Below are 14,253 nucleotides of genomic sequence, written 5' to 3'. Positions count from 1 at the left end.
AGATCCTCCTAGGAAAAGAGTGGACTCCCCCATGTTGACTCGTCATGGGAAGAGAAGACCGGAGAGAAAATCTATGGAGGTGCTGAGTGGAACAGATGGTGGCTCACCTGTACCCGCACGTAGAGCTATTGAGATGGCACAGCATGGGCAGAGGTAAGTACATCTGATCATCCATTTAATAAACCACAATGAGAATTTAAAGGGGTAGTCTAGTCTTATAAAAATAAAGGTTAAAGAGGATTTCCTGACATGTCTGTTTCATGAGTACTTGCAAGCCCCAATTCTGGAGAACTTTTTTAGAACTCTCCATTAGGGCATGGCCCCACGTGGCGTATTTCTTCCGCAACTGTCCGCATCAATGCCGCACAGAATCTGCGTTGCAGATTCTGTTGCGGATCTGCCCAAAATGTGCAGTAAATTGATGCGGACTGGCCGTTGCGTATTGAGGTGAAAGTACTTCCCTTCTCTCTATCAGTGCAGGATAGAGAGAAGGGACAGCACTTTCCCTAGTGAAAGTAAAATAATTTCATACTTACCGGCTGTTGTCTTGGTGACGCGTCCCTCTTTCTGCATCCAGCCCGACCTCCCTGGATGACGCGGCAGTCCATGTGACCGCTGCGGCCTGTGATTGGCATGTGATTGGCCTGTGATTGGCTGCAGCCGTCACTTAGACTGAAACGTCATCCTGGGAAGCCGGACTGGAGACAGAAGCAGGGAGTTCTCGGTAAGTATGAACTTCTATTTTTTTTACAGGTTGCTGTATAGTGTGATCGGTAGTCACTGTCCCTGGTGCAGAAACAGTTACTGCCGATCGCTTAACTCTTTCAGCACCCAGGACAGTGACTATTTACTGACGTCGCCTAGCAACGCTCCCATAATTACGGGTGCACACACGTAGTCACCCGTAATTACAGGAGCCCCATTGACTTCCTCAGTCTGGCTGTAAACCTAGAAATACATAGGTCCAGCCAGAATGAAGAAATGTCATGTTAAAAAACCAATACGCTCCGCAGCACACATAACATGTACATGACAGCTGCGGACTTCATTGCAGAATTTAGAATCTCCATTGAAGTCAATGGAGAACATCCGCAATGAGTCCGCAACCAGTCCGCCACACGTCCGCAACATCCATTGTATGCTGCGGACACCAAATTCCGCACCGCAGCCTATGCTCCGCAGCGGAATTTTCCGCATCGTCTAAACAAACCCTACTAAAAAGCAGTGGAAGGCAGTGGAGAAACGGGTCCGCTGCGGATTAACGCTGCAGAGCGTCCGCAGCGGAATTCCAGAGCAATTCCGCCACGTGGGGCTTTGCCCTTATGCCGTTCCTCCGTTACTCTTCCTGGAAATATATGACTAAATTGACAACTTGGTGTCACCATTCCACTTGTCAATAGGGTGTGTCACTACATACTTTGAGACTGTCAGCACTGATTGGACAGTGTCCGACTGTGTAGGGACTCATTCAACAAGGGGAATGGTGACACCAAGTTGTCAATTTATTCATACATTTCCAGCAGCAATAATAGAGGAATGCAACAATTCAGATTTTTAAGAAAAGCTCTGCCAGAATTGTTATTTTATGGAGAATACAAGTATTTACTAAAAACAGGTCAGGAGAGATGACGACACATCCGCCTTATTCACTGTATAGTGATTTTTTTTTTTTACAACTTTCTAATATATTTTGTGTTTAAATTATTACATTTTCAAGATCTTTCCTAGTTGTCAGTGACTGGGAATATTCTTGTTTACTTCCAGAGACTCGAAACCAGTACAGGCCTCGGTCCGTGATATACGGTCCGCATGTCGGCCGCTTGTCCCGGACCGTACAAAGTACAGGGAGCCGGGCTCCTAGCATCATACTTATCTATGACGCTAGGTGTCACTGCCTATCCACGTAACTACTGTCACACACTAAAACATGATTACAGTACGGGACAGTAGTTCCGCGGACAGGCAGTGACCCCTATCGTCATAGATAAGTGTGATGCTAGGAGCCCGACTCCCTGCACTGTGTTCGGTCCGGGACATGCAGCCGACATGCGGACCGTATATCACGGACCGAACACGGTCGTGTGCATGGGGCCTAATAGCTGTGGGTTTGCTAGTGCTACGTTGTATCTTATGTAGACAATCTGAATTGGACTGGTCAGACTGTCATTATGAGTCTCTCTGCGTGTTCTGACTTCCAGTTCCAGCCAATATAGGGGTTAACTATGTGGATGGGATTAGGTTATATTAACCCTTTCACGACAGGGGGTCTTTTGGGTCTTGAAGCCGAGAGCAAAATTTCACCTTTTGGATTGCTGCTTTCTTAGGCTGGATTCACACGAGCATGTTCTGTCCGTAAAGGACAGAACGTATTTCGGCCGCAAATCCCGGGCCAAACACACTGCAGGGAGCCGGGCTCCTATCATCAGGGTATGTGCACACACACTAATTACGTCCGTAATTGACGGACGTATTTCGGCCACAAGTACCGGACCGAACACAGTGCAGGGAGCCGGGCTCCTAGCATCATACTTATGTACGACGCTAGGAGTCCCTACCTCACTGCGGGACAACTGTCCCGTACTGTAATCATGTTTTCGGTACGGGACAGTAGTTCCACGGAGAGGCAGGGACTCCTAGCGTCGTACATAACTATAATGCTAGGAGCCTGGCTCCCTGCACTGTGTTCGGCCCGGGACTTGCGGCCGAAATACGTTCCGTCCTTTATGGACATAACATGCTCGTGTGAATCCAGCCTTAGCGTATGTGCACACACACTAATTACGTCCGTAATTGACGGACGTATTTCGGCCGCAAGTACCGGACCGAACACAGTGCAGGGAACCGGGCTCCTAGCATCATAGTTATATACGATGCTAGGAGTCCCTGCCTCTCTGCAGGACAACTGTCCCGTACTGTAATCATGTTTTCAGTACGGAACAGTAGTTCCACGGAGAGGCAGGGACTCCTAGCGTCGTACATAAGTATGATGCTAGGAGCCCGGCTCCCTGCATTGTGTTCGGTCCACTACTTGCAGCCGAAATACGTCCGTCAATTACGGACGTAATTAGTGTGTGTGCACATACCCTTAGGGCTCGTCCACATGTACCGGAATGGTTGCGTATTTTACGAATTGCAGACGGAAAATACACAGCAGAATACAGTAGCAGCAAAGTGGATGAGATTCAACAAATCTCATCCACACGCTGCGTAAAAATTCTGAGCAGAAATTGACCTGCGGTGCGTATTTTCCATACCGCAGCATGTCAATTCCTGCTGTGGATAGTGGACTGAATTGCTGCGTTTTTCAGAGGAGATGTTACTATCTCCTAGCATTGTGAAAAACGCAGCAAAATACGCACCATTTTCTGCAGTTAAAACTGCAGGAAATAGTATGTTTTTTCCGCCTCAGAATGTCTGCTACTTTCAACGGAATTGCTGCAGAAATTTTCTGCAGCAATTCCGCTACATGTGGACAAGCCCTAAAGGCGAATTTTTTTATTTTAAGTCAACCCCAAATTTATTTTTTACAGGACAAATGGGGCTTTATTATTGTTTTAAATGGAGCTCTAGGTCTATATTTTGCGGGTCTTATTTAAAGAGGTTCTGTCACCACATTATAAGTGGCCTATATTGTACATGATGTGATCGGCGATGTAATGTAGGTGACAGAGTTATGACCTATATTAGGTTTATGCTAATGCGTTTCTTAATGACCAACTGGGCGTGTTTTACTATATGACCAAGTGAGCGTTGTGGAGAGGAGTGTATGACACTGACCAATCAGTGACCCATCAGCGTCATACACTTCTCCCCATTCATTTACACTGCAGATAGCGATATAGCTATATCACTATTTGCAATCACATAAACACACTATATAACGCTACTCATGTGTCCTGACATTGAATAGACATTACCTCTAGCCAGGACGTGACGTGTATTCATTCTCCTGACCACTTCTGTAGCGTCTCTGTGATTTACAGCACAGCACAGCGAGATCCCGCTGTGAATGACAGTTTACAGCGTAATCTCGCGAGACTACGCCTGCTGTGTTGTAAATCACAGAGACGCTACAGAAGTGATCAGGAGAATGAATACACATCACGTCCTGGCTGGAGGTAATGTATATTCATAGTCAGGACACTGCAGTAACGTTATAGTGTGTTTATGTGGCTGCACAAAACGATATAGCTATATCGCTATCTGCAGTGTAAATGAATGGAGAGAAGTGTATGACGCTGATTGGTCACTGATTGGTCAGCGTCATACACTTCTCTCCACAACACCCACTTGGTCATATAGTAAAACACGCCCAGTTGTCCATTGAGAAATTCATTAGCATAAAGCTAATATAGGTCATAACTCCGTCAAAAATGATTGTTTTTCTAAATAAAAAACACTGCTGTAATCTACATTACAGCGCCGATCACATCATGTACAATACAGGCCACTTATAATGTGGTGACAGAGCCTCTTTAAGGAAAAATGGTCAAATGTTTTTCTCATGTTTTTCACATTCTGTTCACATGGAGTATTTTGGGGGAGGAATATCTGCCTCAAATTTCCGTTTGGAACTTTGAGGCAGATTTTCCTCTCCCTGCACGCCGATTTTCGCGGTGATTTTCGCGCCGTTTTTCGCCCGCGGCCATTGAGCGCCGCAGGCATAAAACAGCGCGAAATACGCTTTCTCTGCCTCCCATTGAAGCCAATGGGAGGTCAGAGGCGGAAGCACCCGAAGATAGGGCATGTCGCTTCTTTTTCCCGCGAGGCAGTTTTACTGCTCGCGGGAAAAAGACGCCGACGCCTCCCATTGAAATCAATGGGAGGCGTTCTCGGGCCGTTTTTGCCGAGTTTTGCGTCGCGGTTTCCGCGTCAAAAAACTCGGCAAAATACTCCGTGTGAACATCCCCTTAGGGTGCAGTCATACGTGGCAGATTTTCCTGCAGAAATTTCTGTGACTGAAAATCAGTTCCATTCATCTTAATGGAACATGTAGAAAACCCTGTACCTGCTACAGAATCAACCCCATTACGCTGAATGGAACTGATTTTCAATCGCAGAAATTTCTGCAGCAAAATCTGCTGTGTATATCCCCCCCTAAGACAGTTGGTTCAATCAATAATGTTTAGCCCAGAAATGAATCCTCTAATTCATAACGATGCTATATTGTTTATGTGTAAATTCTGTAACATATGACGTTGCTATATTTTCTATTATATTTTTTTTATTTGTTTACAATGTACTATGTTTATTTAATTATATATATTTTTTTATTTTTTTACTACTGGGGCAAAGCTTAGCAGGGAACATATGATCTGTGTGTACTTGGCTATCTCTATCCGTCTCGTAGACATAAAATGGAGCGATAGGGCGCATGCAAGACTGCCGCTCCATTCAAACAGGGACACCGCACCCTCGTTCTTGTGATTGGTGCGGGTCCTAGTGGTGGGAACCCCAGCGATCATACATTTATCACCCATCACCTATAAATGTTTTTCTGGGACCAACCCCTTTAATGATGTCACAGGTTTCCCTAACAAATGTCTGAATGCAGAAGCAGCGGCTTCTACCTTTGGGAACATAGCGCTCAATAGGATTGCTGTGTTATGGGGTTTTTAGCGACAGGGAACTGATTACTGCAGTACCCTGCCATAGTACCGGATCAGACTGCCAGTGTAACAGCAGATCCTGCCGATGGCACTGCATGAAGTGCCATCAAAAACAGCAAACTAAATGAATAGGCTAATAGAGCAAGGACCATGCCATTAATCCATTCATTTACTTGGGGCAGGTGGGAAGGGATTAAAGAAACTTCAGTATCATATTGTACACTACCTAAGCCCTGTCTAGAGACCAAATACATTAAAATGTATAAGCCTGTCTTGGTTACAGTCATGGACTTGACTCCACTGGGAGGATGAGAATAGATGGACTTTAAGGTTATAGACGTCTGAAGACCACCTAGCTCAAGCTAGTGAGGATGAGAAACCTGGGAGGTGTATTTATTTTTCTAATCCAGGTAGCAAGAGATAAAAATGGAATATAACACGAGATGTTGTCTAATTCATTTCAGGTCGCGATCTATCAGTGGTGCTTCTTCAGGACTTTCCACCAGCCCTATCAGTAGTCCCAGGGTGAGTGATCTGTACTCCATTACTCTGCTCCTTATTTCTTCCCTCCCTTCTCCCACATTCACCTCTTAATTTCATATCCAGAAGGGCTTTGATTCCACATCCAATGGTTCATAAAATTGCACAATCACTTTAACTTGTTGATAATAATTGTTAACCCACGCTTGTGCTAGTCATCCTTATTACATGCCTTTGATGTAATATGTATGTATAACGCTATATTTGATGTATACAGTATGCACGCATATGCTGCTTGAGTAACTAATTTGTGCATTCATAAAACCTATAATACAATATAAAATATTAATATAGTCTTTAAACCAAGACATCAATCAAATAATAACATAAAAGATCTGATCATCATTTATTTATATTGAACCCTCAAAAAAATAACCAGAAACCAATAAAATATGTGTCATTGGGCCCATTTTAGTCCCGGACTACACCTAGACTTTTTGTAGTGCTACTGACTGATTTTACCTATTGAGCTACAGCTGCAGTCCACATGAATACATTGAGTTGCCTGCAGTCTTGTGGACTGCAGCTGTCACTCAAGAGTTAAAATTAATCAGTAGCACAACAAAAAGTCTAGCTGTAGCCATGGCCTTACACAGGTTATCTGCTCGTTCATCACTTCCATTTTAGTAAATTAATATTTTTACCAATGGAAGGGTGACACAGAACTCATGGCTGACATGCGGCTCAGTAACTCAAGTCAAATCTGCGTGTGTGTATTTGTGGAATTTCTTTGTGAAATGGATAATGGCAGAACGTGGATAATGTGAACACTAGCCAGGCTCCTCTACATTTGGGTTAGGGCTCCACAGCGACTTATGGCTGCTCACCAGTAAAATCACGGCATCACCACTACTCATTCGCGGCCTCAATGTTTTCTTATAAAGGGAACACGTTGAAGGCAACGTGCAATGATTGACCATGTCGGAATGCTTGCCATTGTTGCGTGACTTTTTTATTCATAAAGAATAAGGTAGTGCCACAATTTTACAAAAATCTGTCATCCAAAAGTTGCTGTGGAGCCCTAGTCTTTGGATTCAGCAACAATCTACATGGCAAAGCTATTGTGTGCCCCAGTATGGTGCCTCTAAACAACACCATATTTTCTCTGGGAGCGTTGCCTCCATAATATGGCATCCAATGCAACATGCCCCAATTTTATTTCTCACAGATACATAAGGAAAAAAAAAACCCTTGTGCCTCCGTATAAAATCAGCTGCATGTGGAGGTACAGTATGTGCCCATAGCAGGCTATGACATAGATAGAACTGTGTGCATTAGCCATAGGACTTATTCAGACAAACGAGTGTAAACTCGGACGTGAAAAACTGCCATTTCTCACATCCGAGTCCCACCCGTGCAGGACCAGTTTTCACGGATCCCTCATACACTTTATTCTATAGAGGGATAGTAAAAATGGACAAAAATAGAACATGTCCTATTTTTTCACGGGCCCCTCACATGGTCCGTTAAAACAACGGCCGTGTGAACAGCACCATAGAAATACATGCAGCCGTGTGACAGCTGTTAAAAATAACAGCCATCACATGGACTACATATACGTTCGTCTGAATGAACCCTTACTCAAAATTTGGAATTCCTTGCACCTGAAAAAAAAACCTGATCATCTTGATCGTATTTGATCGCTTGCTGGTCAAGTACCACATATGTGTCAATGTGATTTTACAGCAAGCCATTTTCCCTATGATCTAATTGGCAATGACAAACTGCTGTGGATAAATAAAAGTGATCATTTTCATTTGGGGGCAATTCATATGACCATATAATTTTTGGGGGGACAATCCCCATTATAGCTATGTTACTCCACATTACTATAAATAGGATTCCTATAGGTTTCATTAGGCAGTACTTTATTCTATATATTGCGATTTACACTGTCATTGGGATGCTCGGCTAGTATTCATATCTGGATAAATGTAACAATATCCACGTTTCTGATCTTATATGTAACTGTGTTGAGCTCTATGTAATGCCGCCCATGCTTCCATTATAACATAGCATCTATCTATGCATTAAGTCATAAACTTAGCAATCCTCCTTACTTTTTTCAAGTTCATGACAATGCCTTGGATGAGTCCGCTCGCAGCCTTATTTGCCAGTTACAATGTTTAAGTCAGTGATGAAAATATTACAGGTGCAAGAACTTGAATTAAAATAATATATAGAGAAAAAAAACTGTATTGAGGATTGCTGAGTTAGTCCATATCTGTGGTAATAATCTGGCAGGTGTAATGGCTGCCGGCTTTCTCATTGCTGCGGGACTGCTCTCTCGCTTTGGCTGGTTTTAGGGTGCTGCTTCTAACATGCATGTCTTTTGTCTTTTTTTTCATTCTCATTTTGGCTGCTGTCATTCCTTCCATTGACCCTTTGTACCCCTATTTGACAAATTCCGTACCTCCTCCCATGGCTGCTTCGCTTCAATGTCTCTATCTGTGACCCACTAAATCTATCCATCTGCGTCTGCATGTGGGTGTCTTTCTCTTCTTTCTTGTTCCTTTCTTTTCTGTCCTTGCTGCTGCTTCTCCCCGGATGAATGTCCTTATTTATTTTCCGATTTATTTTTCACGTTTCACTACTCTACCCTGCTGTTTGTCCTTTTTGTTCCTCGTTATATTGTGCTCTTATTTATGTGCCCATGTCTATATGACTGTATTTCTTCCTCTTTCAATATCTTGTTTTTCTTTGCTGGGTTCTCTGGCATCCTTCTTCTTCTTCTCTGCCTTCCTTTCTTTGCTATTGCCTCTTGCCTTCCTTACTACATTTTCTCTCACAGCCGATAAGGAGGTTTTTTGCCCTTCCCCAGTCCCCTACCCCATCTTCTTCACCTAATACCACACCAACCTCTGATTCTGCAGGGCATAATGATTGCAATCTATCCCATCCTAAAACCCACACCTTTCCACCCAAGCCCAGAACTTCAGAGAAGCCCCTTCAGACAACTCGCTCCAATCCCCTTCCTGCTACAAATAACTCTAGTGTCCCATCAAGGGCTCCAAACTCTCCAGCTGGGCATAATGCATGCAGAACAGCAAACAAATTGCCTGCATCTGATCTGGCCCCCAAATCTGTGCCCCTTATACAGGTCACCCCTCATCCGTCACCCCGTGGCAGCCCCCTCCCTACTCCCAAAGGAACGCCTGTACACACGCCCAAGGAAAGTCCGGCGGGCACCCCTTCCCCTACCCCTCCATCCAGCCCAAGTATTGGTGGAATGCCTTGGAGGACAAGACTGAATTCGATCAAGAACAATTTCCTGGGGTCACCGAGATTCCATCGCCGCAAACTTCAAGGTAAGAAGGGATCTTTAGAATAAGTGCAAGTGAAGAGTGGCTGGTTGATACATGTGCCAGGACCTCAGGATGCTTAGATATGGGAAGTTTGTTGGTGGAGATTTCATTCTGGAGAGTGGATTCTGCTGCCCCTATGCCCCTATGCCCATGATGTTGAGGGATCTGTTTCCCTGACAAACAAAATAATAGCTTTGTGGGTCAAAGAATCAAAAATCAACTCGACCCAGCTGAGCTACTATTTTGATTTTTAAACGAAGACATTCACCCATGTTTCCTCCATGTCATAGGCACGAATAGGGATACCTAAAAAAGGCTCTCCAAATATACAGCATACAGTATGTCAGCTCAATGATCTTTCTGTGTACATAGTAGGGTGGAATATTAAATTAACTGCGGTTGCATGTGAATTTTCAAAATTTGAGGAAGAAATTAAAAAGTTCTAGACGTTCGTTAAATCTGAAGAAAGGAGCAGGGAAATCTTCAGAAGCAAATCCGCACCAAATCGTACAGATTTTGGGGCGAATTTCCAGCAAAAAACCGCAAGACACTACTCCCACCTTCCCTGGATCTCTTATGGCAAGGCTTCCATTGTTCACCGTCGGTTTCTGCACACCTGACCTCCAGTGATGACGTGTCGTCACATGTGACAACTGCAGCCTGGGTGCAGAGACTGGTGGGGAACCAGGGAAGCGATGCCATAGGAGCTCATGGAGAGGTGAGTATAGTGTTTTTTTTTATTTTAAACTTTCAGTATAGATTGTTTTTTATTTTATTTTTAAACTGGACTTGCAAATTTAGTTGCAGATTCCTTTGTAATGTGCAGAAAAATCAGCAACTATAAGATTTGCTTGTGTTTTTCTTCTTCCTTATTTTAATCAATGGGAAAAATCCATAACAAATCTGTGCAATTTAAAAATCTGCACCCCAGGTCAATTTCTGCTTGGAAAATTTGTGCAAATCCAAATAGAAAATCTGCAGTAAATCCTCTACGTGAAATGTGTAGCCTATAAATTAAAAGTTCTACAACTTTGTAATATACATTGGCCTCATGCACACGACCATATTGGTTTTGTGGTCTGCAAAACCACGGGTCCGTTGCAGTCCATCGGACCGCAAATAACTCTTGTTGGGCATCCATGTGTCATTCGGACTCACGGATCCACAACAATTCACCAGTATTGGTGAATCCGTAAATCCGGACGTAAAATGACTTGTCCTGAGTTTTTGCGTTGCGGACTTGAGGCCCCCACATCGATCCGTGTAAATTACAATCGTGTGCATGGGGCCATAGAAAAGTATGGGTCCCAAATTTTTCCGCAAAAATGCGGACAAATTGCGGCCGCAAAAATACGGTCGTATGCATGAGGAAATTTTGAAGGGATTTTTACGATTCTCAATGTATTCCTAACGACAGCGATTTACAACAGCGAAATCACAACGATTTTTTGTAGTGAGATAAATACTATAGCCAAATGAGGTCCTATGGACAGCAATTTATCGCTCGCTACAAAAAAAAATGTCTAGCCCTTGGGCTATGTTCAAACCTGCATCAAGCTATTCCGTTGTTCTGCTCTGTCAGAGGAGCAGAACAAGGGAATAACGGAAGCAACAGACTCCACCGGCGGTCAACAGAACCCTTTGCCGTTAACAGGTTCCTTCGGCTTTCCATTGGGGTGTCCGTCGTTTTACCCGAGACAATAGAGCAGCTTGCTGCGCTATTGTCCCCGGTACACTCGGCCAGATCTGCGATGCAGGCCCCTAACAGAGCCTCTAACGCAGATGTGAACGAAGCCTAAGCTGACAGAGCATTATCTAGACCGGATACAATTTTATCCACTTTTGAGACTAGCTCTTCTGGAAGTAAACAATTATATTCCCATTCACAGACAGAAAGTAAAGATCTTGAAAATTTAGGAATTGAAACACAAAGTATATTAGAGAGTTTAACCCGTTAGTGACCGCCAATACGCCTTTTAACGGCGGCCACTAACGGGCTTTATTCTGGTGCATATGCCTTTTTATGGCACTGCATCAGGATAAAGTAAACAGAGCAGGGAGCGTCAAATCTCCCTGCTCTCAGCTGCTAGATGCAGCTGAGGGCTGGGGGCGTCCCTGATCTGCCGGGTGAGATCAATATTAGTATCGATCTCACCCGTTTAACCCTTCAGATGCGGTGCGCAATAACGTGCACCGCATCTGAGTGGTTTTGGAGAGAGGGAGGGAGCTCCCTCTCATCCCACTGACACCCGGCGATACGATCGCCGAGTGTCTGTGTCTCCAATGGCAGCCGGGGGGCTAATAAAGGCCCCCAGGTCTGCCTGGAGCGAATGCCTGCTAGATCATGCCTCTGGCATGACCTAGCAGATGCCTGTCCGTTTTAAACGGACAGGCAGTAATACACTGCAATACAAAAGTATTGCAGTGTATTACAATAGCGATCGGAGAATCGCATATTATAGTCCCCTAGTGGGACTAGTAAAAAAGTAAAAAAAAAGTTTAATAAATTTAATAAAAAAAAAAATTTGATAAAAAAATGAAAAAACCAGCTTTTCCCCTTACAAAATGCTTTACTATTAAAAAAACAAAATAAAGTAAAAAAGTTACACATATTTGGTATCGCCGCGTCCGTAACGACCCCGACTATAAATCTATTAAGAGATCCTGTTTCTCTTGCTATATACACATCGTGTGCCGACACGAGGATCCGTGCGCTGTCAGCGACACAAAGCACAAGTGTCAGGTGAGCTGGAGGCTTCCTCCCCCCCTTCCCCTTTTTTCTATAAATCTATTACATTATTTAACCCACACGGTGAACGCTGTAAAAAATGTAATAAAAAACTATGGAAAAATTGCTGTTTTCTTTGAATCCTGACTTAAAAAAAATGTGATAAAAAGTGATCAAAAAGTCGCATCTACCCCAAAATGGTGCAAATAAAAACTACAAGTCGTCCCGCAAAAAAAAAGCCCTCATACAACTGCATCGGCGAAAAAAGAAAAACGTTACGGTTCTTCAAATATGGAGACACAAAAACAAGTAATTTTGAAAAAAAAGCGTTTTTACTGTGTAAAAGTAGTAAAACATACAAAAACTATACAAATTTGGTATCGTTGCAATCGTAACAACCCGCTGAATAAAGTTATTGTGTTATTTATATCACACGGTAAATGCCGTTGATTTAAGAAGTGAAAAAGAGTGGCAAAATTTCAGGTTTTTTTCTATTCCCCCCCCCCCCCCAAAAAAAAAGTTAATAAAAGTTAATCAATAAATAATATGTTCCTCAAAATGGTGCTATTAAAAAATACAACTTGTCCCGCAAAAAACAAGACCTTATACAGCTATGTCGACGCAAAAATAAAAAGGTTATAGCTCTTGGAACGCAACGATGGAAAAACGTAAAAAATGGCTTGGTCATTAAGGTCTAAAATAGGCTGGTCATTAAGGGGTTAAGAACTTTTCATTAATACAGGGACATAAAACCAGTGCTATAGTAAATATTTGCATCTCCCACGAAACATCAATTCTGGATTTATTTTTTAGAACTAAGGCCGGATTCCCACGAGCGCGTTCGGTCCGTGATATACGGACCGTGTGCCGGCAGTATTTCCCAGGCCGAACATACTGCAGGGAGCCGGGCTCTGATCGTCATAATTATCTATGATGCTAGGAGTCCCTGCCTCGCTGCGGAAAACTGTCCTGTACTGAAAACATAATTACAGTATGGGACAGTTTTCTCGCAGCGAGGCAGGGACTCCTAGCGTCATAGATAACTATGACGATAAGAGCCCGGCACCCTGCAGTGTGTTCGGTCCGGGAAATACTGAAGGCATACAGTCCGTATATCACGGAACGAACACGCTCGTGGGAATCCGGCCTTAGTGTTGTGCTGTTCCTCTGTTATTTCTACTGGAAATGTATGAATAAATTCACAACTAGATGTTACCATTCCCCTTGTCAATGGGATGTGTCCCTAAAAAACATCACAGACATGGTCAGAGGGTGTAAGGGGACAAACTATTGATAAGGAATAACAGAGGAACGGCACAATGCAGAATTATAGGAAAATATGTTCCAGAATTGTTGTGTCATGGAGAATACAAGAATTTACTAAAACAGACGTGTCAGGAGAGGTGACAGGTTTTCTTTAAGGGTATGTTCACACGCTAGCTGTCATTTACAGCTGAAATGACAGACTGTTTTCAGAAGAAAACAGCTGCGTTGTTTCAGCCGTAAATGCTCCTCTTCGTAATATACGAGGCGTCTGTGACGCTCGTATATCTTGAGCTGCTCCTCATTGAGTTCAATGAAGAACGGCTCAAATTACGTGGCAAAGAAGTGTCCTGCACTTATTTGCCGAGGCAGTCAATTTACGCGTCGTCGTTTGACAGCTGTCAAACGACGACGCGTAAATTACAGGTCGTCTGCACAATACGTCGGCAAACCCATTCAAATGAATGGGCAGATGTTTGCCGACGTATTGTAGCCCTATTTTCAGGCGTAAAACGAGGCATAATAACGCCTCGTTTACGCCTGAAAATAGGTTGTGTGAACCCAGCCTAATAGTATGTGAATCTGTACTTCTGGTTTGTATATATGTGGGTGGATATAATTGAGAACTGCATTTTGTGCAATACAGTAATATACACTAGCAGAATGGTTACCATTGCAAGGGATTCTGCGAGTGGAAGTATATAACCGAATTGCAGATATTGTTATTCCCTAACTTGTTAACCTATGTACTACTAACTGGAGGTAAACTTTAATTCATGATTATTTTCTATGTGTGTGAATCAGCTTT

General features: G+C 43.3%; 1 protein-coding gene across 5 annotated transcripts in view; it reads left to right on the top strand.

Moving 5' to 3' along the window:
• LOC142660783 (serine/threonine-protein kinase BRSK2) overlaps positions 1–14,253 on the top strand; it is a 155,919-nt gene that overhangs the window by 118,432 nt on the left and 23,234 nt on the right. For 4 of the 5 annotated variants that reach the window (XM_075837635.1, XM_075837634.1, XM_075837632.1 and 1 more), the window contains exons 12-14: positions 3–153; positions 6,074–6,134; positions 8,941–9,457. In XM_075837635.1, coding sequence (XP_075693750.1) covers positions 3–153; positions 6,074–6,134; positions 8,941–9,457 — 729 coding nt within the window. The remainder of the gene's footprint in view (positions 1–2; positions 154–6,073; positions 6,135–8,940; positions 9,458–14,253) is intronic. The other variant, XM_075837636.1, reaches the window with a different exon arrangement.

The sequence above is a fragment of the Rhinoderma darwinii genome, chromosome 9 (assembly GCF_050947455.1).
Source record: "Rhinoderma darwinii isolate aRhiDar2 chromosome 9, aRhiDar2.hap1, whole genome shotgun sequence".
Classification (NCBI taxonomy): Eukaryota; Metazoa; Chordata; class Amphibia; order Anura; family Rhinodermatidae; genus Rhinoderma; species Rhinoderma darwinii.
This window is presented reverse-complemented; position numbering and strand designations above follow the sequence as displayed.